Genomic DNA, 27,199 nt, shown 5'->3' with positions numbered 1-27,199 from the left:
AATAGAAATTAGAAACAGTATGAGCAAGGTTATGGAAGCAAGAATGATTGTAACATTGCAATCAGATAATGGAAGAGACACTCATCTTGAGCAGAGCTGTGTATTGAAGAGTACAGAAACATAATTTAATGGATTAAGTTAACTAAGATTATGACCAGCTCTAAATGGATACTAGTCAGTGTGGTTCAGGCTTGGTGCTATAAACAACCTGAAGCCACTTTCAAACCTGACTGTGAGAATATTTAATGAACTAAAGGGAACTTTACTAGAGTTTTAATATAGGAAAAAATTCTTCTGGAAACACAGTTAGAATGAAAGCTTCCTACTTTTTTGCCATAAATTCAGCATGGTTTTCCATAAAGAGATGATTATTTTTTACATGAAGCAAAGGTCATAGTTTGGGTGTGTATTTGTGTCTGTGAACAGTATTATGTTTGTAGGTGTTTTAATTTACAAAGTCAGGGTCAGGAAGCAAGTTAGGGCTATGCAGTATCATAGCAACTAAGCAAGACACTCACTTCAGTCCAAAAATTAGTCAATTCACTGGAAAACATGCAATCAAATAAGTTTAAATTAAAATAGTTACACATTATTTGTAAAAAGAAACCCCAGTTTATTAGGAAAGATATAAAAATAAGCATGTTTTTCCATAAAGAAAGCATTATTTAAACATGCAGCAAAGGTCATGTTTGTGTATGTGAGTGTGTATGTTTTAATTTCCAAAGTGAGGGTCAGAGGCAGATTAGTACTACATCAAGTGAGGCCATTTCAGTTCACAAAGTACACAATTACTGGAAAAAGTTGAAAAAACTAAGTTTAAAACAAAACATTTACCAATTCATTGTGAAAATATATGAGTTTATTAAATGAAAAGTATTAATATAGTATTTTTTTCATGAGAACTAACAGTGTTAGTGTTAATTTCTACCCCATGACTATATCTTGTAGATGCTTAGGAATTGATTTCCAATTCATAATAGAAAGTTCAGCAAAATTGCTGAATGAAAAACTTCCATCAGTTACTTTCATTTCATAAGTATGCTTTGAAAACACTGGTAATTTTACAGGAAGTCCTTAGGTTAAGTAAATTGCCTTTTGATACACTTACTAATGGAGTAAATAATTCCAATATTATAATTTACTTCTAAATACCTCAGAGTTTCAGGAAATATTGATAAAGCTGTGACTTTATTAATACAATATCTTAAAGCAAACGTTAAGTTTGATCATTGCTTTCCTGCATCTTAGTAATAACAAATTAAGAAAGTTATAATGTGCTTCTTGGAATGGTAATGATATATGGGCATGTTACAAAACTCCTTTCTTTTATTTCCGACTTAAAGAAAAGTGAGGCCTGTACTATAAATGCCACAGAACAACTTTTAAGTACAATACTGTTTAGACCACATGGAGAGAGGATGCTGAGAGCCAAGCTTAAACTCTCCAGTTTTAAAAACATAGTAAAGTCACAAGTGACATATAATAGAAAATCTAAAGATCCCCACTTTTTTGTTGTTGTTAGCTTTGAAAAAAGGCAAAAAATATCTAGCTTAGAGTCCGCTCTTCTACTGCAGATGAGCAAGATTGACAAGTAGATGTGAAATAGCCTCTGCATACAGCACATTATCTCTGACTTTTCTTTAAATCAAAAGTGGTACCATCTTGGGCAAATATCAAGCTGTTGGGTTTGATGGAAAGGAGGGAGGGAAAAGGGAATGAAAAAAACCTAATAGGCCCACTAAAGTTGGATGAAGGAGACTTAATCTAGAAAAAAGATTTAAACTATAAATGATTGGTACCCCCAAAGAAATCAAGAAAACTGTTATATTTTAAAAAATAGAATTAAATGAAAAGGGAACTTATATACTAATGAGAGAAAAATGATGACATTGAAGAACTTTAAAATGTTTAGAAGTAGTGAAGAGAAGAAATGACACTGTAGAAAAACCAACCCATGACATGGAGAACCAATTTTTTAAAAGTTGCACATGAAATCTGAGGGAAAGGACATAAAAAGAAGGATTAAAAGAGATCCAGTAGAGATCCAGTATACCTGGGACTACTACATCTGAAGAAAAAAGCAGAATGAATGAAATTAAAAAAAACATTCAAAGACATTAACTGAAATAACATTTTTAAAGTGAAAGAAGGGAGGATAATAAAGAACAAAAAAGTCACAGTGCTAGAAGAAAAGAGTAACAAATGACAAACTCTGAGACATATCCAAGTGAAGTTATTAAGTTTCAAGGTAAAAGCTTTCAAGCAATAAATATAAGTCACCAACAAAGGAAGAAGTAAAAACAAACAAACAAAAAACACAGATTTAAGAATTCTCCTTAACAGCTTTAGATTCAAGAAGATTGTGGAAGAGTGTCAGTAGAGTATGGGAGAAAAGAGATTTGACTCTAGAATTCCATACTCAATCAAACTGGTATTCACATGTCCAGAAAACATGAAATAATCTCAATATACAAAGTCTGAGGAAGCATATCTCCCAGGTACCTAGGTAACATTTTTGAAAAATCCATTTGTTTCTGCAATCCACCCAAGACAGAGATTTGTCCAAATAAAAACTACAGAAATGGCAAAGAGGAAGAGAAATGGTTAGTGAGTGCTGTATGCAGTTGAGCATAAAATTAAGGCCAAATTATTAATTAATGAAGTATAAAACAATGTAATTATTATAATTCTTGAAAGAAAAGCTACATTATGTTGAAAGGAAGCAATGCTAAAAGATTGGGTGAGCACCACCTTATCTAACAGGATTCTGGACATGAAATGGCATCCTCAGAAAACTTAAGGAAAGATCTGTTTACACAGAGACGAAAACCTTTGAGCACCCATGTACAAGTAACAGTAGGAAAGCATTAATACCTTTGGTGCATTGTATTACTGTTCACCCATTTCTGCTTATTCCTGGGAAGGCTTATACTTCCCTGTTCCATTGAAGTTATTAGACTTGGCCATTAGCTGTCTGGGCTAATAAAATGTGAGCTGACATGTCATAAAACAGATGTGAAGAAGTTAAAGCCAGTTTGTGCTTCTCCATTACCTGGATCCTACATTAGACATCAGGAAGCAGCAGCACAACCAATGAACCTTTGTAGTTGTAAGTCACTGGATTTGAGGGTAGTATTTTTACAGCAGCAAATCTAGCCCTTCTCACTAGTACTACCTCCAAGCCTAAAGAAGAAAAGGAAGGGCAGGGTGTCACTAGAGTCTAACAAGAGATGGAATCTTGGAAGAGGAGCCACTATGCTGGAACTGAAGTCATAAAGTAGCACAGTGTAGTCTAGAACCATAACAAAGCAATAGGGAATGGGGCAGTAAATAGCCTGACTTCTCTTTCCTCATGTACTCTTTCTTACATCCCACTTGTGGCTCCATTTGGCCACAAAAACTATGTATTTCATCTGTTATCTACAGAGAAGACATTAAGCAGTCATCAGAAAAATTTTTAATGTAAAATTTTAATCCCCAAAAAAAGCCCCAAAAATTCTTATATTAGAAATAGCACAGAATACTCTCACAATAATGCACTAAAATTAGGAATGAAAAAATATATAAGGAAACAGTACATCAACTTTATGCAAATGTTAAAATTCTCTGGAATGATCCTAGGCAAAGAATAAATGTAAACCAAAATTGCTAGAAAAATAACAATCTAAATACTAATGGCCAAGCCTATGGGACACAACCAAAGCTCTACACCAAGCCTTAAAGCTATTTTAATATGAAACTATAAAAAAAATTAATTAATAAAACATTGTACTCAAGAGTTTAGGAAATGAGCAGTAATAGCAAAGATATCAGAAGAAAAATCATTAAGATAAAAGCAGAAATTGGTGGATTTTTAAAAAGAAAATCAGTAGAATTAATAAATTTAATAATTGATTCTTTAAAAAGAAAATATATTAAGTAAAATACTAACTAGCCTAAATTTTTAACAGATAAAGGAAAAGCACAAATACAAAACTAAATATGAGTTAGAAAGAAATGGCCACAGATCATTGCAGAGAAATGTGGTAGAAAGGGAAGAAAAAAATATCAAAATAGGCACAAGATAATGTAAAACAACCAATAGCTAAAAACAAATCTTCAGAGGTAAAATTTTTTTTAACCTTCAAGTGATAGTTGATATGTATTTAAACTCTTGCATGACAAAAGAAAGAAAAAAGGCTATTTTTATTTTTATGAGGCCAAAATAGTGAATCCAAATCTTGTCAAAACTAATCTAAAAGTGAAAACTACAAAACAGTTTACTCAGGAATATTGAGGTGCAAATGACCTAAATAAAATTTTAGCATATAGAATTCAGTGATACTTTAAAAACATAACACATCATGATCAAGTAAAGTTATTGCAGGAATCCAAGGATGGCTCACTGATATAAGTCATCCTTTAATAGACACAAAGAAAAATTTATATTATCTTAATAAACATTTTAAAGTTTTTATGAAATTTAATATTCACACACATTGCTGATAGGAACTCTTGCTAAAATAGGAATGGAAGGATACTTAACATTTTTAAAGTATGCATTTCCAAAATAAAAAGCTAAAATATGAAATACTACAAGCATTCCCTTTAAAAATAGTGGTAAGACAAGAGTTCCTGCAATTATTTAACGTTTTTATGATTTTTAGCCCGTGTAATAAGAGAATTAAAAAAGTATATTAAGCTTCTTGGGCTGCCATAACGAAATACCAGAGACTGGAAGGCTTAAACAACAGAAATATAATTTTTCACAGTTCTGGAGACTAGATGTCTGAGATGAGGGTAGTCAGTTTCTGTTCCTCATCAGTTTCACAGTGAGGATTGTCTTCCAGTCTTACAGACAGCCATCTTCTTTCTGTGTCCTCACATGGCAGAGAAGGGAGAGTAAGCTCTCTGACTTCTCTTTTTATACGGACACTAACCCAATTAGAACAGGGCCCCACCCTTATGACCTCATTTAACCTTAAAGCACAGTCATATTAGGGTTTAAGCGTTCAACATATGAATTTTAGGGGGACGCAGTTCAGTCCAACAAGTATTAATATTGGAAAAGGGAAAGCAAAATTATGATTAGCTTTAAATTTGTAACTATTTATCTGAAAAATCCAGGAGAATCCTGAAAACTTCTAGAAAAAAGTACCATTCAGTTTGGTGGCTATTAAAAACTAAAACATAAAAGTTAATAGCATTCTATGTTTAAAGTATATAATTGGAGAATATATTGGAATATAAACTCCATTCACAAAAGTAAGAAACGTATTAGGTAGCTATAAAAAAGTCAAAATAATAATCCCAAGTAAATAAACTATAAATTTTATTAAAGAACATGAAGACTTGAACAAAAGAGGAAGTGTATCGTCTTTGATAAAAATACTGAATATTGTGAAAATTTAAGCTCTTAATGTTTAAATCCAGTACAGTGCTACTCAAAGACAGATTAAATGTGTGGCTGGACACCCTACTGTGGGGCATATAGACTAACAAGAGAGTATAAAAAAATTATTCTTCCACCTGGGACAATAAAAATATGACGTAATGAAGAGAAATTTATCCTACTAGATACAATGATATAAGATAAAGAAAAGACCAACAGATCAGTGAAGCACAAGGAAGAGTAAATGGAAATAGCTGTGAGGATATATAGGATCTTAATATATGATAAAGATGGCATTCAAATCAATGATTGAAATATAGAAAATGGAACAATGCTCATTACCAGCTTACGCCTTAAGTCAAAGAAAATGCCAGATAAATAAAATATATAAAGTTTAAAAACTAAACTTTTTTTAATTAAAAAAAAATCACACTACAACTAGATGAAATATGAGTGCATTCATTTCTAATTTATTTATAATTTTGGATGGGGAGGGCCTTTCTGAACATGTCACATAAACCATAAAGGAAAAGGTTGGTAATTGTAAAACATCAAAATTACATTTTTAATAGAAAGAAGTACCAAAAACAAGTTTGAAAAAATATTTAAAAGAGAAATATTATCTGTAACTCTTGTTAAACAAAGGATTGAGATCTCTGGCATCCCATAAAGAAAAAGAAAAACACCTAACAGTAAAATAAATAAACAATATGAACAACATTTCATAAAAGAAGAAACAAAATGGCCTCTAAATATATGAAAAAGATTTTCAGGCTCACTAGTCAAATACAAACAAGACCATGTGATTCCATTATCTTTATTAGACTGGCAATCCTGAGCATCAGCCTATGTGTGAGAAAATTCTCCTGTAGTGTTTGTGAAAATTTAAATTGGTCTGTTAACGTGCAATTTATTAAAAATGTATCAAAATATTAGAAAGGCAAACCCTTTGACCAGGCAATTCTAACAGTTTACAGTTTATCCAAAGAAGATAATTCAATGTGTGCAGAGATATGTCTATGAGGATTTTTATTCTAGTGCTGTTTTTACAATCATGAGACTTTGGAAAATCGTGTTCCTCAGTAGGAAATTGATTACACACATATTGGTACATTCGTACAATTTAAGACTACATACCCATTAAACATGAAGAGCTCATGAATTTTCACTCAAGATTGACAAGGAAACATTACAAAATACCTATGTCATATCTTCCTATTTATTAAACGCATATATAATATTAAATGTAGCAATAAAAGGGGTTTATGTGCATATTTACATAGAAAAACATCTGGGGAAATGTTTATCTAAATGTTAATAGTTTATGGGATTTTTAATTTTTTACATTGTTAGTGTTATGTATTGCTTGACCTCTTTTACAATGATTTGGCTTATTTTTATGATTAAAAAGCAATAAAATCATTTTCATTGGTGGGGAAAATATTGTGATAGAGATATGTTACTCATTCATAATTGTTGGAAAATACTGTTATTCATGGAATCATATTTGATAGCCCAGAGTCAGATGACTTCCTTTGAATTCCCACATCATTTCATTTACACTTGTATAAATTATAATAAAAGAGAAAATGTGATTTTTAAAGTATCAACTTCCACTAGATTATTAACTTCTCATATTAAGACTTGCTTATTTAATTGACTCTCCTGCAGATTTTTACATAGGGAAATGCTCAGTAAACACTCAATTGAACCAGTTGAACTTCTGCAACCATTAAAAAAAAACGATCTTTATACTTATAGTACTAAAACTGTAATTGTTAAAGATCTTAAATTTTTAAATCATTCTAGTATCAAAAGCCAAACTCTAGATACTTAATAAAACAAAGCAGAAAGGTATTTTATTGCAAGACTTTTGACCTACAAGCCAGGAAACTCACGGCTAGAGGAACAATGAGTTCTAAATTTCTCACAGATTAAGAGATTTTTATGGAATAAACATAGAAGTTACTTGGCTTTTTCAGCTTATTGGTTTCCTAATAGATTTCTTTCTTATTTAGATCAGGATAGCTAAATCAAGGGAGTTAGAAAGTCCAGAGATGGCATAACCAGACTTGCATTTGGGGATTGGCAGGTGTCTTCTGCTGGTTTCTGAGAAGAGCTGTAAATTCCTGCAAGGCACCTGCATTGACTATCTCCATTTGTCCTTGAAATGAGTGACTCCATTTTCATTTGGTTCTATGCTAGTTATAAATAGGAAGACTTAGAAATTGGGCATTGCATAAATTTCCAGAGTAATTTTATAATAATAAGATTTTCACTGGTGTTCTCAAATACTGAAGAAAGAGATTCAAACTGTTTCAAGTTAATTAAAATGCATGTAAAAGAGCTCTAGAGTTCAGAGAACGTGCAATTAAGTGCCTTACACACCATTTCTCTCCATTTAAAAAAATACTAGAAATATCTGTTTTCATCCATAACTCTCTCCAAATAGCACAAGCTCAGTTTTTTTTAAAATGATTTTTGAATGTATCTAGGATTAAAAAAAGCAAAAATGTTTTCCTGATAATTGTCATTCTGTTCCTTTTCTGTATTTTCTGTACTGTGCATCTATGATCAAGAATATTTTCTAATTTTGTAAATGATCAGCATGAATCAAAAAATAAACCAAAGTAATTTTGAACACCTAACCGGTAATATTTTTAAATATTCCTTGAGCTGGAACAATTAGATGTTTGAATTACTTACCCTGAATGCTAATGTATGAATACTTTTCTCCAATTCCACATTCATCTCTCTATATATAAACTATGTAAATCACAGTATAATTATGGAATATGTTAGTAGAAGGAAGGCAAAGTGTTTTATCAATGCCCATAAGCATCATTTACATTAGCATCTGTTACAGAATTGGTTTTAAATTTTATATCTAGAGCCCTAAAATCTGTGGTTCCACACACATTCATTGTTTTTTAGACTATATTAGAGAACTAAAACTATTTTTTTCAACCTTCCTGTTCTTTCAAAATGCTTTTGAATACCCTTGAGGATAAGGGTATTATATCTTTCTTTCTAATTTATTATATCCTTTTAGCTATGTATGTCTTCTTAATGTGTTATTGGCTTTTTCACTCTACTTTTGTTGTTGTTTATTTTTCTTTTAAAAATACAAATTTCATTCTCACTCATGTTTATCTACATGAGTATATGGCTTTTAACACTTGCCATATCAATTTTCAGATGTTTGGCAATAAAAAATTTTTCTCAAAATATAGAAGTAGGAAACAGATCTGCCATATTGCAGTTGGCCTGTCAGTATTTACATACACCACCAAATGTCACTGGGTGATTGCACATCTTTGGGCAAAAATATATCAATAGGGAGCTAACCTCATGAATAAATTAATTAGATATACCCTTTTCAATTAAAAAGAAAGAATAATCTATAGTACTTCTATGCATTGTGTATCTTCCTTCCAAAGTGAGAAAGATATTGAATTCCTGAGATTAAAAGAGAAAGGGACTGTAACATTAGTTTCCCTTATATGCTTTTATAGCTAAACTGATTGTTTCAGTTAATATTGAAAAGACTAAAGATTACTTCAAAACGTGGAGTTGTAAAATTTTTGACCAAGCTAAGCTATATCCATCCAGGGTCTAGCTTCCAGTCACTACAACTAGTGGCAGTATAAGGGACTACTCAGCCAGAGCTAAGATTCTTAAGCCTTTCCTCCTTCCTTTCTTCATCCACTTCACATTCCCCTTCTTAGAGCCTGGCTGGGAGCACTGGGGAGAGGGGGAGAACAGCGTTATGTCGAGGGTTGGATTTTTGACTGGCACAGCTTTGAAAATTGGTTACATATGATAAGTCAGGTGAGGGTGGTGCTGAGAAAATAAGTAAAAATATCAAGAACAATACACTTTATTACTATAGGAAAATGGAGTTATATATGTAAAAGGGAGAAGACTGCAGTAAACCACATGGTTTTGGATTTATCAGTGTGAACTAATGGGTTTTAATATAGATAGGTTAGATAGGTAGATACAGAGTGTAATGTAATGAATATTTTTTCTAATTTTGTCTGTTGAGAGGGCCCAGAGCAATGATGGGTTGGTAACAATGAGCTCTTTAAACACCCACCTCATGGCTTCCAAATGCCATTGTCCAGTAAAAAAAAACTAGGGCTCCATAAGGAAATAAGTTACTTCAGGTTTGGGGAAGAAAATATTAGATGGTTCTGGAATATGTTACTGTGCCAGAAAGCAGAGAAGTACTCAGAGAGTGATGGGACACACAGGATCCAACTTGAAATATCTCCTACTAGCTACTTTGAACATCAAAACAAATTATGATAGTAATGGACTATTTGATTAAAATACATATCCATGAAGCATTAATGTTATAAATACATGAATTTTTAAAAGATATTTGGAGGAAGTAATGCATCAGTAGAATGACAACTAATAAATCCACATAGAATAATGAAATTAGAATATTACTGTCTGGTAACCATCACAGTAATAATTGATTTAGGCATAAATGATCAAAGAATGCTAAAACTGAAGGTATAAATTTGATAAGGAACTGATATTTACATAGTGTTAATGTAGCTTCCCATAAAAACTGTTACTGTTTATTAAATAATAAGTACAACCTACTGAATAATTAATTTCACAGCAGAGAAGCTAGGCTGATACCATCTTATCCAAGTAATAAACATTAATAGTATAATAAATGATGCAAATTAATGTTGTTGCCTCCTGATATGCTGCAATGAGAAGAATATTACATCACTTCTGGGGCACTCCAGTCAAAAATGTATAAATCGTGATGAACATCAGATAAATCCCAGAAAGGAATATTCTAAAAAGTAACTGTTCTAGGCTCTTCAAAAATGTCAAGATCAAGAAAAATAAGGAAAAACTGAGGAACTCCTATAAATTTAAAGAGACTAAAGAAATATTTAAATACAAAACATGCCTTTGGATTAGATCCTAGGCCTATAAATGACATTATTAGGATAATTGGCAAAACCCTACTGCAGTCTGGGGATTATATTGCAATATTAGATCAAAGTTAATTTTAATAGCTCTTCTGTGGTTATGTAGCAAAATCATTGCAAATTGAAGTCTGATGAAAAATATGGCATTAGTCTGAAATTTAATTGCAATAGTTATACAGGAATTTTAACTTATGACACATAACTTACATGTAAATTAGAAGTTATTTCAAAAGAAAGAAGTAAAATCATTTTGATCCACCTTACATGTAATATTTTAAAACTCCCAAATTCTGAATCATAGGAATGCCAGGCATGTTCCTGTGTGGATCGTTAGAAGAAGCTGCTTTCACATGTTCTGGCTCCTGTTTCTATTAGAATTTATTATACAATCCTGCCCAAGAAGGCACAGTGTTGTCAATTCATTCACCTAAAGTTGAAGCCCATGTAAAAACCAGGGTTATAAACTTCCCATTATCTTCTTATTTTTCCCTGTTGTATTGTGAAGGTTTCTAGTACTCATCTGTTGTCATATTTCACTTCTGATTGTTCTTGTTTTAAGATAGAAACATCAGTCACCCCTCAAAATACTGATGTTGTTTTTTTAGTGGAGTCAAACTTGGAAATTAAGTAGACTTTTGCAGCACCGTTTTGGTACTGCTTAAGAGACAGAGCATGTTGGTTAACCAAAATTTGCTTTCATTTTGACATGTTAAGTTTTGTGAAAAATCTATTGATCCCTCCTCCTACTTTGGTAAAAATAAACAAAGGAAGGAAGGAAATGATAATAAAATGGCTTTTTGTTTTTGGGTTTCTTTTTTGAAGGGAGGCACTTTAGTATCCCAGAATGATACAAAATTCAATGGGAACTTGACCTATCCCTAAGATAGATCCCAGAGGTTGCTTTTTTTTTTTTTAGTTACTAACATCAAGTAATTTGACTATAACTGAAATAATCCCATTCATATATGGGCAACTGATCTTTGACAAGGGTTCCAATAATCCACGATGCGTAAGGATGGTCTCTTCAAAAAATTTGTATTGGGGGAACTGGATATCAACATGCAAAAGGATGAACTTGGACCCCTGTCTTCCTTAGACCATATACAAAAATCAACTCAAAATGGATTAAAAGCTTAAACATAACACCTGTAAAACTCCTAGAAGAAAACATAGGGGAAGACTTCATGATGTTGATTTTAGCAATGATTTCATGGCTGTAACACCAGAAGCATAGGCAATGAAAGCCAAAATAGACAAGTGGGACTACATTAAACTAAAAAGCTCTACATAGCAAGGAAACAAAAGAGAGTGAAAAGTCAATCTACAGAATGGGATAAAATATTTTCAAAGAATGTATCTAATAAGGAGTTAATTTCCAAATAAATAAGAAGCTCCTACAATTCAACAGCAAAAAAAAAAGATTTAAAAACAGGCAAAGGACATGAATGAACATTTCTTCCAAGAAGACATACAAATGAACAACAGTATATGAAAGGTGCTCAATATCACAAATCATCTGAGAAGTGCAAATCAAAACCACAAGAGATATCACCTCATACCTGTTAGGATATTTATTGTAAAAAGTATATATAACAAATGTGGGTGAAGATGTAGGGAAGTTGAAACTCTTGTACAACATTGGTGGGAATGTTAAGTAGTACAGCCATATGGAAAATAGTAAAGAGTTTCATCAGAAAGCTTAAAAAGTAGAACTACCATATGATCCAGCAATCCCACTTCTGAGTATATAGCCAAAAGAATTGAAATCATGATCTCAAAGAGATATCTGCAGTCCCTCATTATAGGATCATTCACAATAGCTAGTATATGGAAATAACCCAAATGCCCATCACCAAATGAATAGATAGAAAAAAATGTGATGTATACATAAATTATTCAGTCTTAAAAAAAGGAGGAAATCCTACCTTTTTTGACAACATATGGACTGACCTGGGAGACATTATGCTAAGTTAAATGAACCAGTTACAGGACAAATACTGCATGATTCCATTTATATGGAGTATATAAAATAGTCAAGCTCATAAAAGCAGAGAACAGAATGGTAGTTGCCAGCCAATGAAGGAATGGGTAGATGGAGAATTTTTCAGTGGGTAAAAAGCTTACGGTATGCCTGTGAGTAAGTTCTTTAGATCTGCAGTACCATGTGGTGCTAATAGTTAACAATACTGTGCTGTATACTTAAAAACTTGTTGAAAGGACAGACACCAGAAGCACAGTCAACAAACATGTTTGCCACACAAATAAATAAATAAAGGAAACAAGGGGACACAAGAAATATTTTTGGAAGTGTTTATTATCTTGATTGTAGTGATGATATCATGGTGTGTGCATATTTCCAAATGCATCAAAATGTATACATTAAATATGTGTAAGTTTTTATATATAAAAGTGTACCCCAATAAATCTGGGGAAAATTTTTAAACTAGAAGTTCTAAAAACTAAAAAATCCAGTAAAGTGAATGTTCTGGTTAGCTAGATTCCAGATTAAAAGCAAAGGAAAACCTTTCATTTGTATGATTCTATTAATTATCTGACTATGTAATTTGCCAATTTTACACAAGAATAATATTTTAAAGCAAATTTTTATAATGTGCAAGCAGATTATCCAAGTCTTGCATTCTTTTTTATTTTTATTTTTAATCTACTTTTTGAATTATCTATTGGCTAAAGAATCTGTAAGTATGAGCTAAAAGAAAAGATATTTAAATTAAAACAGTCTGCTTTGAATCTCCAGGGGTGTAATGAACTAGCATTTTAATTACCAACAAATTTAATTATTCAATCCAGGTGTGAACCCTCAAAAGTTCAGAGAACATCCCTGTTTAAGTGTTTTACATTTGAAAATATGATGCATTCAATTTCTAATACAGAATGCAGATTCAGAAAGCTGTCATATTTGTCCTTTGGTTACATTATTTTATTTTAACTATAGATTCTAAGAACACTAAAGTGATTAGTATTAGACTGATTAAAAAGAGGGATATGTACCACCCAAAAGTTAAGCCTTGTTTATGTTGGCATTTTTACCACTTTAACTTTCTCAGTCTTTCCTTCCAGTATTAGGATTTACCTAAATGGCATTTAGCAAAACTATAATGAAATGAGTAATGTCTTCAATGGAAACAGACCTGTTACGTAAAGTTATAGAACTATGTGACTGTATCTGTAACCACGACTCTTGTTACTCAAGTTTAATGAAACTGTCTATTCCATATAGCTTTTGTGAACTTGTATAGCACGATGTTAGTCCTCAAAATAGTAAGGCAAGGCCCATAAGACGTGGTAATTGCCAAGATTACAATTACTTTTATATTAATTTAACTCTAGTAAACATCAAAATACAATATCTTCTGGAAAGCAACTTCAAAATACACTAGAGAAATTGAAAGTTAGGACCAGCGATATTTTTTTTAATTCTTAGTTTGGGTCAAATCTCTTATCTTTATCACTACAGTGAATGTTTTTAGAGCTTTGTTGGGATGAGGTGAGCCAGTTTGGAAATGCTTTGGTATTTACATTTTCATTTTGTTTTTACATTCACTAATATTGATTTACCTATATATCATTTGGTTAACCTGACATACCATTATAAGTACTATTTGCAGGTAATATGATTTACATACATCATTTATATATGGTATTTATAAATACATACCACTTATAAGTAATAAATGCATTTGTATGTTGTAATGCCTCTTGATTTTGATTGGCTTGATCTAAAACATTCATGTTACTTTTTAAAATACTACATAATTTTGACCTATTTAGATTTTGCTTCATCTAGACCATGCATCTTATCAATTTGGTTTATTTTCAGATAAGATTTTATGTTGACTATATGCCACCTATATTCCTTTCTTAACAAAGAAAAAATATTTACCACAAGTAATATCTGCCTATATTATGTGTTGAAAACTAGAATTTTCTAATTCAGGAGGACTCACTATTTCAGATGTTTAATCAAGAGACAGATAATGACAGAATGGGTTGCTGTAATTGCAATTTATACCAGAGTCACACTATAGTGCCCTCCTGTGGAAATTTGGTTGAAACTGTATTTTGTGTCCATGAGAATGATTTTCAAACCAAGTGACAAAATCATTACATCAAATTATTGAAGTTGAATATAGTCTGGTCATTTTTTTCAATTGTAACTAGATGTTACATTATATTTGAAATATAAAGGCATTAAAGTTCAGAAGATTTGAAGTCCAAAATACAAATTGAGACATGTTGGCTTTTTCTCCACATTTCTTAATTATTTTATTGAAATAGATTTCTTTCCTTGAGTTTTCCTTAAATAATTAAATATTAAAGGGGAAAGCATAATCAAATCCTAACTAAAAAAAATTAATTCCTCAGCCAAGACATTTTCAGAGTTATATAATGAAAACAGAATTTTATTGTTAGAAGCATAAAGACAATAATACTTTTAAATTATAAAAGAAAAAAATGACAATAAGAGTTTAGTCTAGAATATACACTCATTTATATGTGCTAAAAAATAATAAAAAAGTGGCTTTTTTCAAATTCAAGTTCTTTTTCCCAGTTCAAAATTTAAACTTTTTTCTAAGAATAAATTAGTGTCACACATTAGGTATTTATTTCAAAATAATTTGGTTCGTTTTTCCTCTCAGCTCAAAATCTTTTACTCCTCATTTAAAGGGTTTGGAAATGTGAAGTTAATCACCATTATTAATCAAGTTTAATGTGTATGAAATTCTCAGATCATTGGATTTAGGTGTCCGATGGTGTCTGTTGTCTTTCGTCTTTTCTTCCAGTAGCCCACTGCTTTACTAACCTTTTCCAATTGCTAATGTTAGGGAAGAATGCTAACTGCTCAAAACCTAAAGCCCACCTTCCTTCTTAAAGGGGAAATTAAACAGGTGTTAACAACCACTAGACCCTAATTAGGACTTTCTTGAAGAAGTAGGAGGGGAAGAAACACTGAAAAGAGTTGAGACAAAAAGCAGAAAGCTACCTACAGCATTTTATGCCAGCAACAATACAATGGATTTTTCTCTTCACATGAATCTCTTTAAGTCTGTGTCCTGCAAACGGGAAGGGAGAAAACTGGTTTTTCAAAGTTTAAACATCTGTAATTACAGACTATTAGGTAACTGGCAACGTTCATTACTGGAGAAGTAAGTGGAGCTCTTTCTGAAGCAATAGCCATGATCAAAGGGATTAAGTAGTAAGCTCATCTAAACCAGAAGTGTTGGACAAAATGCTTAAATAAAAACAAAAATAGGATGAAATAATGTGTAACAGAGTGGAGGATGGCATTAGTTTCCTTTAATAAAAATAGCTTAATTAGTGAGACCAGGTGACTACAACTATAGTTGAGAAACTCAACCTAATAAAAAAGTAACCTTAAAATTTTAGATGAAACATGCTTTCTACTGAGTATCCTTGTTCTTCCTTGTTCTAAAGAGAATCCAGGAAAACAGTGGGATTTTGCAAGGCCAGGAAAATAGCAAGTTCCATTGATAAGCAATGGTACAATCTAAGGTAACTTCATAGAACAGTAATATCAATTACCTCAGGAATAAAACTGAGGCCCAGTCAGAAAATTTCCTTCAAAGGGATCCAGGAAAAAGCTACTTAGAAAGTGAGCATCACATGGTCCATAGCCAAAAAGGAACATGAGGGGCTCAGAATATGACCTTCTCAGAAAACTAATTCAGTATGCCAGGAACTTGATCTACCTTTTTAGACACCAGGCAGTTCTGAGAGCAGTGTTCTATCAGTAAAATCAGATTACGTCAGTGAGGTACTCTCATCTGAGACTAGGTAGTGGTAATCCTTAAATCTTGAGTCTTAGTTTCCCACGAGAAGCCCCTGGAGCAGCCAGACTTAGACGGAGAGCTAAATCAGCCTGTGACCAACACAGCTTCGTGCTTCCCCCGTACTAGTATTTCTTGAGCATCTACCATGTCATGGGCTCTGAAGGTCCTCATAAAGATGAAGGCCTGCCTTCAAGTAGTTTGCTTTATAGCAATGAATGTTGTCATTACCTATCACCTAAGCTCCTGCAGGAAACTTTTCAATCTGAAAGTCCCTTTTCCCTCTCTACTTTGTCATGTGAGCTGTGGCAGAACTGCTCTGAAAGCTGATGAAAGTTGGAAGAGAAGAACATGTAGCCAAGCCCAATATATGAGAGAAGAAAGAAACATTTAAAGAGATGCTAACAATTCTAACTCAGTCTTTCCTATAGGCTGTTACCTTAAACCAGTTCTGAAATAGTGTTGTTCACATGTCCCAACAAAGAATCCTTGTGCTATCATCTAAACCTGACCATGTACCTGAATCGCCTGTAATGCTTTTAAAAATAAACTCTTGACCTCCTCACCATAATTCTAGCTTAATAGGTCCAGGATTGGGCTTGACGTATTAGTTCTTAAAAGCTCCGTGATGATTTTGATGGTCAAGCCTAGCTGAAAACCAGCAGGATTGAATTTTGCCTGCTACAACCGTGTGTAATTTGCTTGGAAAGATCCTACTACCTCCTCCCCCAAAGAGATAAGAGTTAGGTATGTATGGTTTATTAATAGGCATTTGGGAGACATAGCAGAGTTAGGACACTGTGATCTGTGGCAGTCTCCAAATTGTCTCCTGTATCCATTATCCCCCTTTTCCCTTAATAGAAGACTCTTAGCTGGGCAAATAGTTGACTGGAGTAGACATGATTTCCTAACATCTTTTTCAGTAAGTAAGCTTATCAAAACAGTTTTGGCTGATGAGATGTAAACAGAAGTGAAGTGTGTAACTTAACTGAAATGTCTTTAACAGAAGGAGCATACCCTTCATTTTGACTTTCTCCTATTTCTCTGGCTAGAATATGAAAGGGTGGCTTCAGGCGGAGCAACCATTTTGAACCATGAGGTAATATTGGGAATGGAGGCCTGCAGAGAGGAGCATCAAGATAGAGAGCCCCTAGGCCTCAAAAGATTTTGTAAAAAAGTAGAGCAAAATAGCCTTCTATTGCTTACTTCTGGACTTCTATGTGAAGGCAAGATAAAAATACTGTCTTGTCAAAGCTGCAAATTTCTGGGTCGTTTGTCACTTTAACAACTAAATGCTACCCAAATACATCAACGTCACTACTTTGTATTATTAACAAACAAATATTATCTACTCTTAATTTTAAAAATTAGATTTAAAACATTTTTAATGATAGCTCCAGAATCAGAATATTAAATCATAGTTTCTTTTCTCAAAATATGTGTATTTTTCATGGAATTCTAACATAAAAATATTGTAACAAACATGTGTATATATTGGACAATATATATTGTAGCAGTTCGAATCTTCTTTCAAATTGTAAACAGGAAAAACCTCATTAATTCATACCCAAATAACTTAGAAATTTCAGATACATCAGCCTGTTCTTCACTAATAGTAAAATTTTAGTCTATAAAGGAACAGAGACATATAATATGTAGACAGCACTACAAGGAGGCTGTTTTATAATCAGCCCCTTGCTCTCTTAAGTAGGACAGTGTTTGAATTTGGCAGTATTCATTGTTTATATGCAAATGGGCATTGCTAATTATAAACAAAGTGGTATTTTTTCCTAAGTCATTAAGGTAGATTCAAAATCCAAAATCTTATAACATTTTATTAGTTTATTTCAGTTACTATACCAGTCATATTAACAAGGGTTCTGCAAGAGGACTAAGCCCTACAGAAAACTTTTTAGGTGACTATTTTCTTAATTTTCTTGAGGATGGTATATGGCTAGTAAGACTCTAGATGCAGAGGAGATTAGTTAATTCATTATAAACAATGGATACCCTGAGCAGAAGGGCTAAATTCTCTGGGAATCCCAGTTGAGAAGCTAAGAACTGTTACCACTTGAAAGTAAAATTCTATTTAGAAAATATTCTGTGATTCAGACAGCTGTCAAACTCAGACTGGTTTCCCATTCAATTCATCCAATTAATAATACTTGATAGATACAGAAGTAACTTCAATTATTCAGATATTTGAGCTCATTTTTTTATCCTGTCTTGGTAAGAACTCTAAATGTTATAAAAAGCAATTCTAGATTGCAGTTTTAAAGCATAAGACCATTCTATAATGATAAAAGAAGTATTTTTGAGCAAAGTAACTTGGCAATGTTTACACAACATTTTGAAAAGAAAAGTGATGAGGGACAAAGATAGGAAATTAGGAAACGAGAAATTTAAAAAAAAAAGTAGGACTAGGATATAGTGATAGAAATGGAAAGGAGTGTACATATGTAAGAAATATAAAGAAAATTTAATACAGAAGTTCATGACCATTAGATATGAAAGACTAAGAAGTTAAGATGAATCAAATTTGTTCAGATTTGAGCAAAAGGATCTAAAAGTAATTGTGCCATTGACATAATTAAAAAAGATAATTTTTTTTTGTTCTTTTCATCAGTTTTGGAGACTATTTTATTTTTTAGTATTATTGTTTATTTTTACCCTTTGCTTATAGAATGTTTTTAAAAAATCCCTATAATGATCATCAATTGTTTTTGTAACATGAATAAAAATAACAAATGAAGATGTACAAAAATATTGGGGACAGATGAATGTACTTCTGCCATATATAGGGTCGGGCAGGGAGGCACGTGTATTAGGAAAAGTTAAATTTTTTTCCAAAATGATAGGTACCCATTTCTATATTGGTTTTCCCATTATTTCATCGGGAAGGGCAAGTGACAGTAGGCTGGCTGGGCCTATAAGCCCTATCTGTGCAGACTTGGTGTTGAAGGCAGAGTGGAATACATTGCCTATATATGATCTAACCACACAGAGTCTGTCTATGTAAATTAAACATTAGAGAACTATGTACTCTAGTCATATCTACTCTGTTATATTGAAATCATAATTAACTCCCACCATAGTCATTGCTTCACATTTGAAAAAAATTAATTCTAGCCATAACTCATCCTTTAAATTTGAAAAGAAATAGCATTTAAGAAGATGGCAGATGAAGGATAGCCAAACATTCTTTGGCATCCCTCCCACTGAGAGGTGAAGGTCCTTTCCCTGCTGTGAAACTGCACTGACCTTAGGGACTCGCTTGACCAAGCGAAGCAAAAATGACTTTCCAGGACTTCTTAAGGCTACGGTGTACAGAGCCTACAGGTTCTGCCCCAGCCTGGCAGAGTGCTTGCTGGGGGAAGCTAGTGGCAGTGTAAGAAACCCGACTACCGTCGGACCGCCGCACTGTGGGGAAGCCCACGGTGACTGCCTGGACAGGTTATACGTAGAAGGAGGGGGAGGCGTGCAGCCATCCTAGCGTGGGTATCACACATGAGCAAAGAAGCTTCAGAGGGGACAAAAGAGCCCCAGACATGACACACAAAAGAACTGGGGAATCCAGCCGACAGCCAGAATGAAGCCCAGACATATGGCTCCAGTTGAACAAGTCCAGCCATTTCTGGCCATCTAAGCCATCCCAGGAGAGGCCCCAGATATCTTGAAGAAATGCATTATTCCCCATTTTATTCTACTCAAATTCCTGACCCACAGATTATGGATATAATGGAACTGTATTGGTAGATGCCTCTAATTTTGAAGGACGTTTATTATGCGGCAATAATTAACCAGGACAGACTATTTATGTCAGCTGTGTGTCAGGTAGATTTATGGCCAATCTATGTGACTGTCTTTTCCTCATTAGTATCACACTCCTCAATCAATCCTTTAGAAATTGTACAGGTTCTAGAGTCACAAGAGCTACTATGTGATGGACTAAAAGCATAAGCAGCAAACTGATATTAAAGGACCCAAGTATTTTGTTTCAAAACATAAATTCCTTGTGATGATGCATTGTTACCAAAGCAAACTCATGAGATATCCTTCCATCTGGAGGCAGTTTTGCACCAAAGCCTAGAGCTGGGAACATCTTATCACTGTTATAGTCCTGAACGATTTCTCCGACGGCTTTCAGAGCCATGCTGTAGGCATTCAGCTGGTAAGGATTCATGTAGTGCAGAGATGTGGGCTGCGCAGGGTTGCCATTTGATGCTGTAAAATCAATAGCCACTGTGAAATTGATCTGCGTTCGTCCTTTAATATAGTCAAGGAATGAAACTTCTGTTTCTACCAAGAAAGAGAGTAAGGTTACTGTTCCTGAATTAGTGTATTTTTTCTTTTTTCCTTTCTTTTTGAGATTCACCACCTCATATACATTGAATTGTGATTGCCCTCTAGAAAGCTCCCTATAGTTTGTTGTAAATTCTCCAATGAAATCATGGCTCCCATCTCGATCCCAGTCATATACCTCCACTTTGATTGTTCTGTCATAATCGCCATAATCGCCAATCACGCTCTGACTGAGATCTTGAACGCTTGCCATACAGGGTTTAGAGTATTTTTGACAACTTCTGTTTTATGACAAATAGTAAAACTGCCATCTTCATTACTTCGATAAAACACAAGAAAAGGATCTGATTTTCCAAAGAAGTCCTTCTTGTCCAATTTGTTAGCACAAAATTGCATCAGGACAGCATCCCTGCAGCAGTTTAATTCCTCTGCTGGAAGTATGATCATACCACATTTCTTCCCTGGAATTCCTACTATTGGCTTTTCCAGGAGACTTCCCTGTGAACCAACAATTTCCCCCAATGTACAAAACAGTTGTCCCAGAAAGTCATGCTTAGACAGGGTGGGGCTTTTTGAGTCGACATCATACAAGTCAAATCGAAGATTCTCTCTCTCTTCAAAAAAGTAATCCAGAATAAATTTTCTTACAAAATCAAGATTTGAAGTATTATCGATCACTTCAGTCCTTCCAAACTCTCTCCATTCTTTATTTCCAATGCCTTGTACATATAAGACACAAACTGGATCAGATTTAGAAAACGTGTCTCTGTCAAGAAGATTTCTGCAGGACACCGACACCTCCACGCGCGTGGCCGGGAGGGCCGCGCTCAACTGCACCAGGTCGCCGAGGCCCGCGGCGCTGGTGTGGCGGCTGTCCATGCTAGCCGGGGATGCCGACGGCCGGCCCGGCGCCCACATGCGCGCCTCGGGCGGACTGAGCGCCGTGCGCCCGGCTCCGGCCCGGCGCGGCCGGCGCGGGGCGGGGGCTCTTAAAAAGGTAATTTTTCATAATGATAGAAAGGTTTGTGATGATGACTTTAGTGTTAAATACATTAATAATGTGATACTGAAATGACAAAATATAAACTTCTTACAGGCAGTTGGAGATACATGGCTGGGCAAGTATAGTAGAAAGGTCACTGAATTGGGAGAGAGAACCTCTAAAATAATCTATATCTTGCCATCTTTGTGCAGCTATGGCTTCAACCAGCCACTATGACATCATGATACAAACGTTCAAGATCAAAGACCACATTGCAGTGTGAATGTGTCCTTTAGGGCCAGGCTCTGGACATGTGTAAGTAGTAGCAGAGAAACCAAGTTTGAAATGTATGGAGCTAGAAGCTCATCTATAGAGAATTCTAATAATCATCAGCTGTGTAAAAAGTTATTCCAGTCTTGCAATAGATGTTAAATGACATTTTAAGAACTCTAAAATATTTTTGAAGACTTGGAATAAAAACCCAAGTGCAAATGAAATGCAAACATTTTATTCATTAAATTTTGCATGTACCATTTTAACTGTAATTTGGGCAGACTTTTGGAATGTTTTAGTTCAACAAGTGAGAAATTACTTTTGATTTGGACTTATATTCACAGTACTTCCTTTTGTCATTTTTAAATTGATTAAAGAACTGAGGAAAAATAAAAATATAGTGGAATATGAAATGAGCAATACAGATGAGCAATTGTCAATATAAATTGTTTTGACATTAATGAGTAAATTTAACTCCCAAAAATTCAGACATAACAAAATTAGCAATCTAATTAGAGGAAGAAATACACTTTAAATAGAAGCAAATGAATAAGGTTCTAGATTGCTTGATGGTCCTTTTAGTGAAGAAGAGTGAATCATATGAAAACATTGTAAAGAATTTATATTTCTTGTATTTTTACAAAAACTATTACATCAATGAAGATAACATCAAATGTATAAAAAACCATGAAGACACGGATGCAAACTGGTTAATGAGTGCCATCCATCCAAGGAGTAAAGATTATTTTTAATTGTTCACTGCATGAGAGAACCTGAAAAGAACCTTAAATCTTATAGTTCATATATGAAGGAAACTTGATGTAAGTTTTCTGAAATTTGACATAAATCCTAAAATATACATGGTGTTATGAGTTGTGAGGCTGAAATTTTCCTTAACTGTATTGATAATAAAAATAATTTCTATTAACCAAGCTAAAGATTGAAATAATCATTTTATTCTTTCTGTGGAAAATAATATTACAAAATTGTAGTCAATTTTTTGAATCACTGATCAGAGTATGAAGCCCAAAAAGTAGAGTAAAATGTACTTACATCTAGATCAAGCAGTTAATGATTTTTGTTTTTTTCTTTTATGACATTTGTGGACTTTATCAGCTTTTTAATATATATAATATATTATATTAAATGTTTTATATTAAATTTTTTTAGCATTCTATATGTTCACCTTGTGATTTCTCTGTATTCACTTCCCTGTGCAATTTTGTAACGTAATTTAACTTCACGCTCCTCAAAACCTACGCTGCCTGCCCCTTGTATGTGGTTCTTCCTGGATAAGGGGATCAGAAGACCCGTTCGAAAGTGATGTGTATCTTGGAAAGGGTGGTCTCAGGGAAGATTGAGAGAAGTAGATGTCAGGTATATTTCAGAGCACAGCTGACAGGACTAGCCGAAGAACTGGGTGTAAGGGGTGAAGGAATGGGAGGAATCGAGGATGCCCCCGGGATTCTGATTTGAGCAGCTGAGTGGTATCAGCCTCACCTGGAAGACTGGAACAGGAGCAGGCTTAAGGGAAGAAACTAAGCGTTCCTTTGGACATGTTGAATTTGTCATGGTTTCCCCACTATCCTGAACTGCCTTTCATGGTGCTTTTTATATTGTACTTTATATGATAATCACATCCGCATGAGACTATTAACTCAGAGGGCAAGAACTGCCTGTTTTTTGTCCTCATGAGCGTAAAATTCCTAGTCAATTGAATTTAATGTTATACCAACTATATGCAAGATGCTGTATCAAACTAGATTCAAATCCTTTAAATCAAATGCTACCTACAAAAAAATAAATGCAAATGGATAAGAACTCAAGTTTAGAAAGAAACAGACCAAAATTGTCATCTTAGTTCTGTCAACTGCTCATTGTGGAGTGTTGGAACAGTAGTGTAACCTCTCAGAGCCTCTTGTTCCTCATCTAAAAATGAGAATGGTTATCCTTCCCTCATAGGATTATCACAAATGAAAAGAAAACAGTGTATGCAAAATGCTTGTCACGATGCCTAGCACACACGAGCACTCAATAAAGGATGCACTTGCATTTGGTTTTCTTGCCAATACAGACAATATCCATAGCACAGACATCACAAAATCAGTGTACTGGAAAATGTTGGGAGAGGAGTTACATTTTCAGCATAAGAACATATCTTAAATAATTTCAGAAGATAATAGGTTTCTGCACTCTTCCAGTCCTGAAAAGGGGGGGAGGGGGAATAAAAACTGCTGTGAGCAAAAATAGAATGAATTTACCCAATTCTTTACTGCACTGTTTAACCTCTGCTTTCTTAATCATATGCACAGCAGGAGAGGGGATGTGCTAAAACAATTCATGTGTCATGAACAAAGCAACCACAGATTTTAGCTCAAAAATCACACTAGGAAAACCACCAGTTGGAAGTAAATTAATAAGGCCAAATTTATTTTTTTAATTGAGTCTTGAGTTACAAGCAACCCTTTAATTACATTAATCAAGCAGGCTTCCTCTCAGCAAATGAAGAGTGATATACATTGTACTAACTTACAAACTTGTTTTTAAAAATGCTGGATATTATTTGGACATGTGGAAAATAAATCCTTTGATTTTTTTTCCCCTCCATCGTTTCAGTGTAGCTATAACAAAAGACAGACATACTTTTTTCTAAACATGACTTAACTCTAAAGACTATAAATCACATTTTAAATTTAAAACATTTATAAAATTTAAATATTTAAATTAATGTTAACACTCCTCAAGTGAAATTTAATTTTGTTATTAGACACGTAATTTTTAGGCCCATTGTTCTGATTTTTTTTTTATTCTTGATAGATGTTCCCACAAAAATCTCGAAGAAAACTAGTTCTACCAATTGGATGATTTGTCAGCAGGGTACTTGCCCCATGTGATGGGTAGAAAACCTAAGGCTTATAAGAAATTAAGTGACTTGCCCAGAGTTTGTGTAATTATTACATACCATAGCTGAACTACACAGGTCTATTTGACCCCAGATTTTCACCAGCACTATGTGCATCTCTTGTACTGAAATTCTCTCCTTATTCTCATTGCTTTTTTACATGCTACTTCCCCCATCTGTCTGCGATTTTCTGTCTCTGTCCAATCCCATTTGCAGACTATCTCATCCCCATTTGTCCTTCAAGATTTAATTCAGACAGCATCTCTCCTTTACACTTTCTTTGAATCCCTGCCTTCCTTCCCTCCCACCAGAAGAAGTGGCTATCTTTCCTCTCTGTTTCTAGGACACCCTACATAGACTTCTAAAATTATTTCATATTGCCAGTTACCTTTTATGTCATCTCTGCCAAGACCCTGACACACACTAGATTGTGACCTCCTTGAAAGTTGAGGAATGTGTGTTGGCCATCCCTGAATCCCCAGGGACTAGACAGTCCTTGACTTGTAATGCATGCTCAGTAAATGGTACAATGATTGTATAAATGGGAGTTATGAAAACATGCACTGCCTTGTTTTCTGAAAAACTTATGAAAGCTTTAAAGAGGAATGGGAGTTCAGCTGAACTTTTAAAGATATATAGGGTTTATTGAGGCAGAAAGAATGTTATAATTTAAAGCAAATGATTTGTAATAAGCCCTGAGTTGAAATTTTGAAAGGATAACATTATTACAGGAAATATAAAGAAACTAAATTACATTTTTATCATTGCCAGTTATATTTTGAGAATGCAATAAAATAATTAATATTTTACAGTAAGAGACCTGAGAGTGTACATTAAACATTTCATGTTTTCTGGGCTTAAACACAATTATTGCCATGTAATTTACACTTTGTTCAAGTGAGTACAACAAACATGGCATCTTTTTAATCAGTGTCACCAAGCAGCCCAGAAACAACTCATTTGATCTAGTATTTCATCAATGAGACTTGTTTGAGCCATGTGTTTTTTTCTCAAATAACTAAGAACAATCTTGGTTTATGATGAAACAAAACCAGTCCTTCAGGAGGAGGCACCCCTGTGTTGCACTGACATATCAGCCCTCCTCACACTAGCAGGTGCTAAAGAGCCAGAGCTGATGCCGTCAGAAAGGAGGTGCCATCAGCCCTGCTGCGTATTCACTGCCTACAGCAGTCATAAACCAGCTCAGGGTCCAAATAAGAAAAAAATACAAACACCATAGGTGTCTTAGTAGGAAAGTCAAGTTAAATAAGACCAGTAATTCAATAAAGTTGAAATAAACTGTGACAAACACTTTGGGAGGGAGCTGATGTGGCATGAGTTTTATTTCCAAATCCCATACCTGTATTCTGCAAACTTATATTTAAGTAGATCAGCCATTTGTTACTTTTTTTTTTATTAATGTCTAGTCCTTTGAAAGAGCTGCAGCATTTCAGCACTATTCCTGTGTGTATACGGTCAGTGATGTTTGTCAAGAGCTTTGGAGGAAAAGACTATGTAAATGTCAATAGTTATTAATATTTGGATTTTTTTAATATTTAGCTATCAAAAGTGTTTTTCACAATCTATGACTAGAGGTCTATATTATGTACCTCCAATTATAAATATTTTAAGTAAAAGTAACTATTAACCAGCAATAGTATTCCTTTTTTTTTTTACAGTCAAAGTAATATTTGTTAGTAGTTGATAATTACGTTCTTCAAGAGCTGAGTTTAATTTAACATGCTTTTATATTCCAAGTGATTTAATGCCAGTTATTCCTCTGTCTTTGGGTAACTGTTAGGGGGCGTAACTGACAATGGTATCCACCCACATACCCCAGCATACTCTTCCTTTCCTTGCTCTTGTATTTGGCTGATTGCCTAACTGGAACATCATTCAGTAGTCAGCTAAATAAAGTGAGACAAAGCCAGTAGTCCTAGTAGTTCCCTACTCTAGCCCAGTTGTAGCCATTTTCACAAATTGTTACAATTGATTGTATAGCTATTTGTATTCCCCTGCCTTCTAACTCCACCTCCAGATTATAAACCCTTGACAGGGCAGAAATCTGGCCTGTGATGTTTCAGCCTTGGTGGAATGACCCAGAGCAATTGAGTTAAACTGAAATCTAAATCCTTAAATACATGATCTGGTACAGCATAAAGCCTGTTAATAGAAAGTCATAGCAGAGTCAGAAAAATGTTTTTTTACTTTTCTCTTAAATGGTATTTCCACTCTGTTTTCTTTGAAAGACCCAATGTATTGTACAAAAAAGAAAAGAAAAAGGTGGTGGGGGAATGAAAAAACTGGGTTTACCTACAACTGGTTTATGAGATGAGTTCAAATTCTACTCTAAGTTAAAAAACAAATTGGATTTGAGGGCCTCTTACCAGCATGCCCTATCCATTAATGTATTTTTTAAGAATTGTACGAACTCCCATGTTTGCCATTGACTCATAAGAACAAGAACAGGTCAGAATTTATTGGCAGAATTACATAAAGCAGTCGACAAATATAGGCCTATACTCTTTCTGGCTCAAGTTAGCAACATTAGCCCTTCACTTTTATGAGCATTAAATTTTCACTCTAGTTTTAATAATAATA

General features: G+C 33.9%; 2 protein-coding genes across 6 annotated transcripts in view; one reads left to right on the top strand and one right to left on the bottom strand.

Annotated features, from left to right (window-relative positions):
- Positions 1-27,199, top strand: part of CABCOCO1 (ciliary associated calcium binding coiled-coil 1) — a 128,372-nt gene that overhangs the window by 76,744 nt on the left and 24,429 nt on the right. The gene's annotated exons all lie outside the window — the stretch shown is intronic.
- LOC108399313 (copine-8-like) lies at positions 19,245-21,409 on the bottom strand. The gene is given in 2 exon segments (XM_037002680.2): positions 19,245-20,655; positions 20,658-21,409. Coding segments are annotated over 2 exon segments (1,221 nt in total). The 5' UTR covers positions 21,360-21,409; the 3' UTR covers positions 19,245-20,136.

The sequence above is a fragment of the Manis javanica genome, chromosome 7 (genome assembly GCF_040802235.1).
Source record: "Manis javanica isolate MJ-LG chromosome 7, MJ_LKY, whole genome shotgun sequence".
NCBI classification, from domain to species: domain Eukaryota; kingdom Metazoa; phylum Chordata; class Mammalia; order Pholidota; family Manidae; genus Manis; species Manis javanica.
Note: the sequence above shows the minus strand (reverse complement) of the source record. Positions and strands in the feature narration are given on the sequence as shown.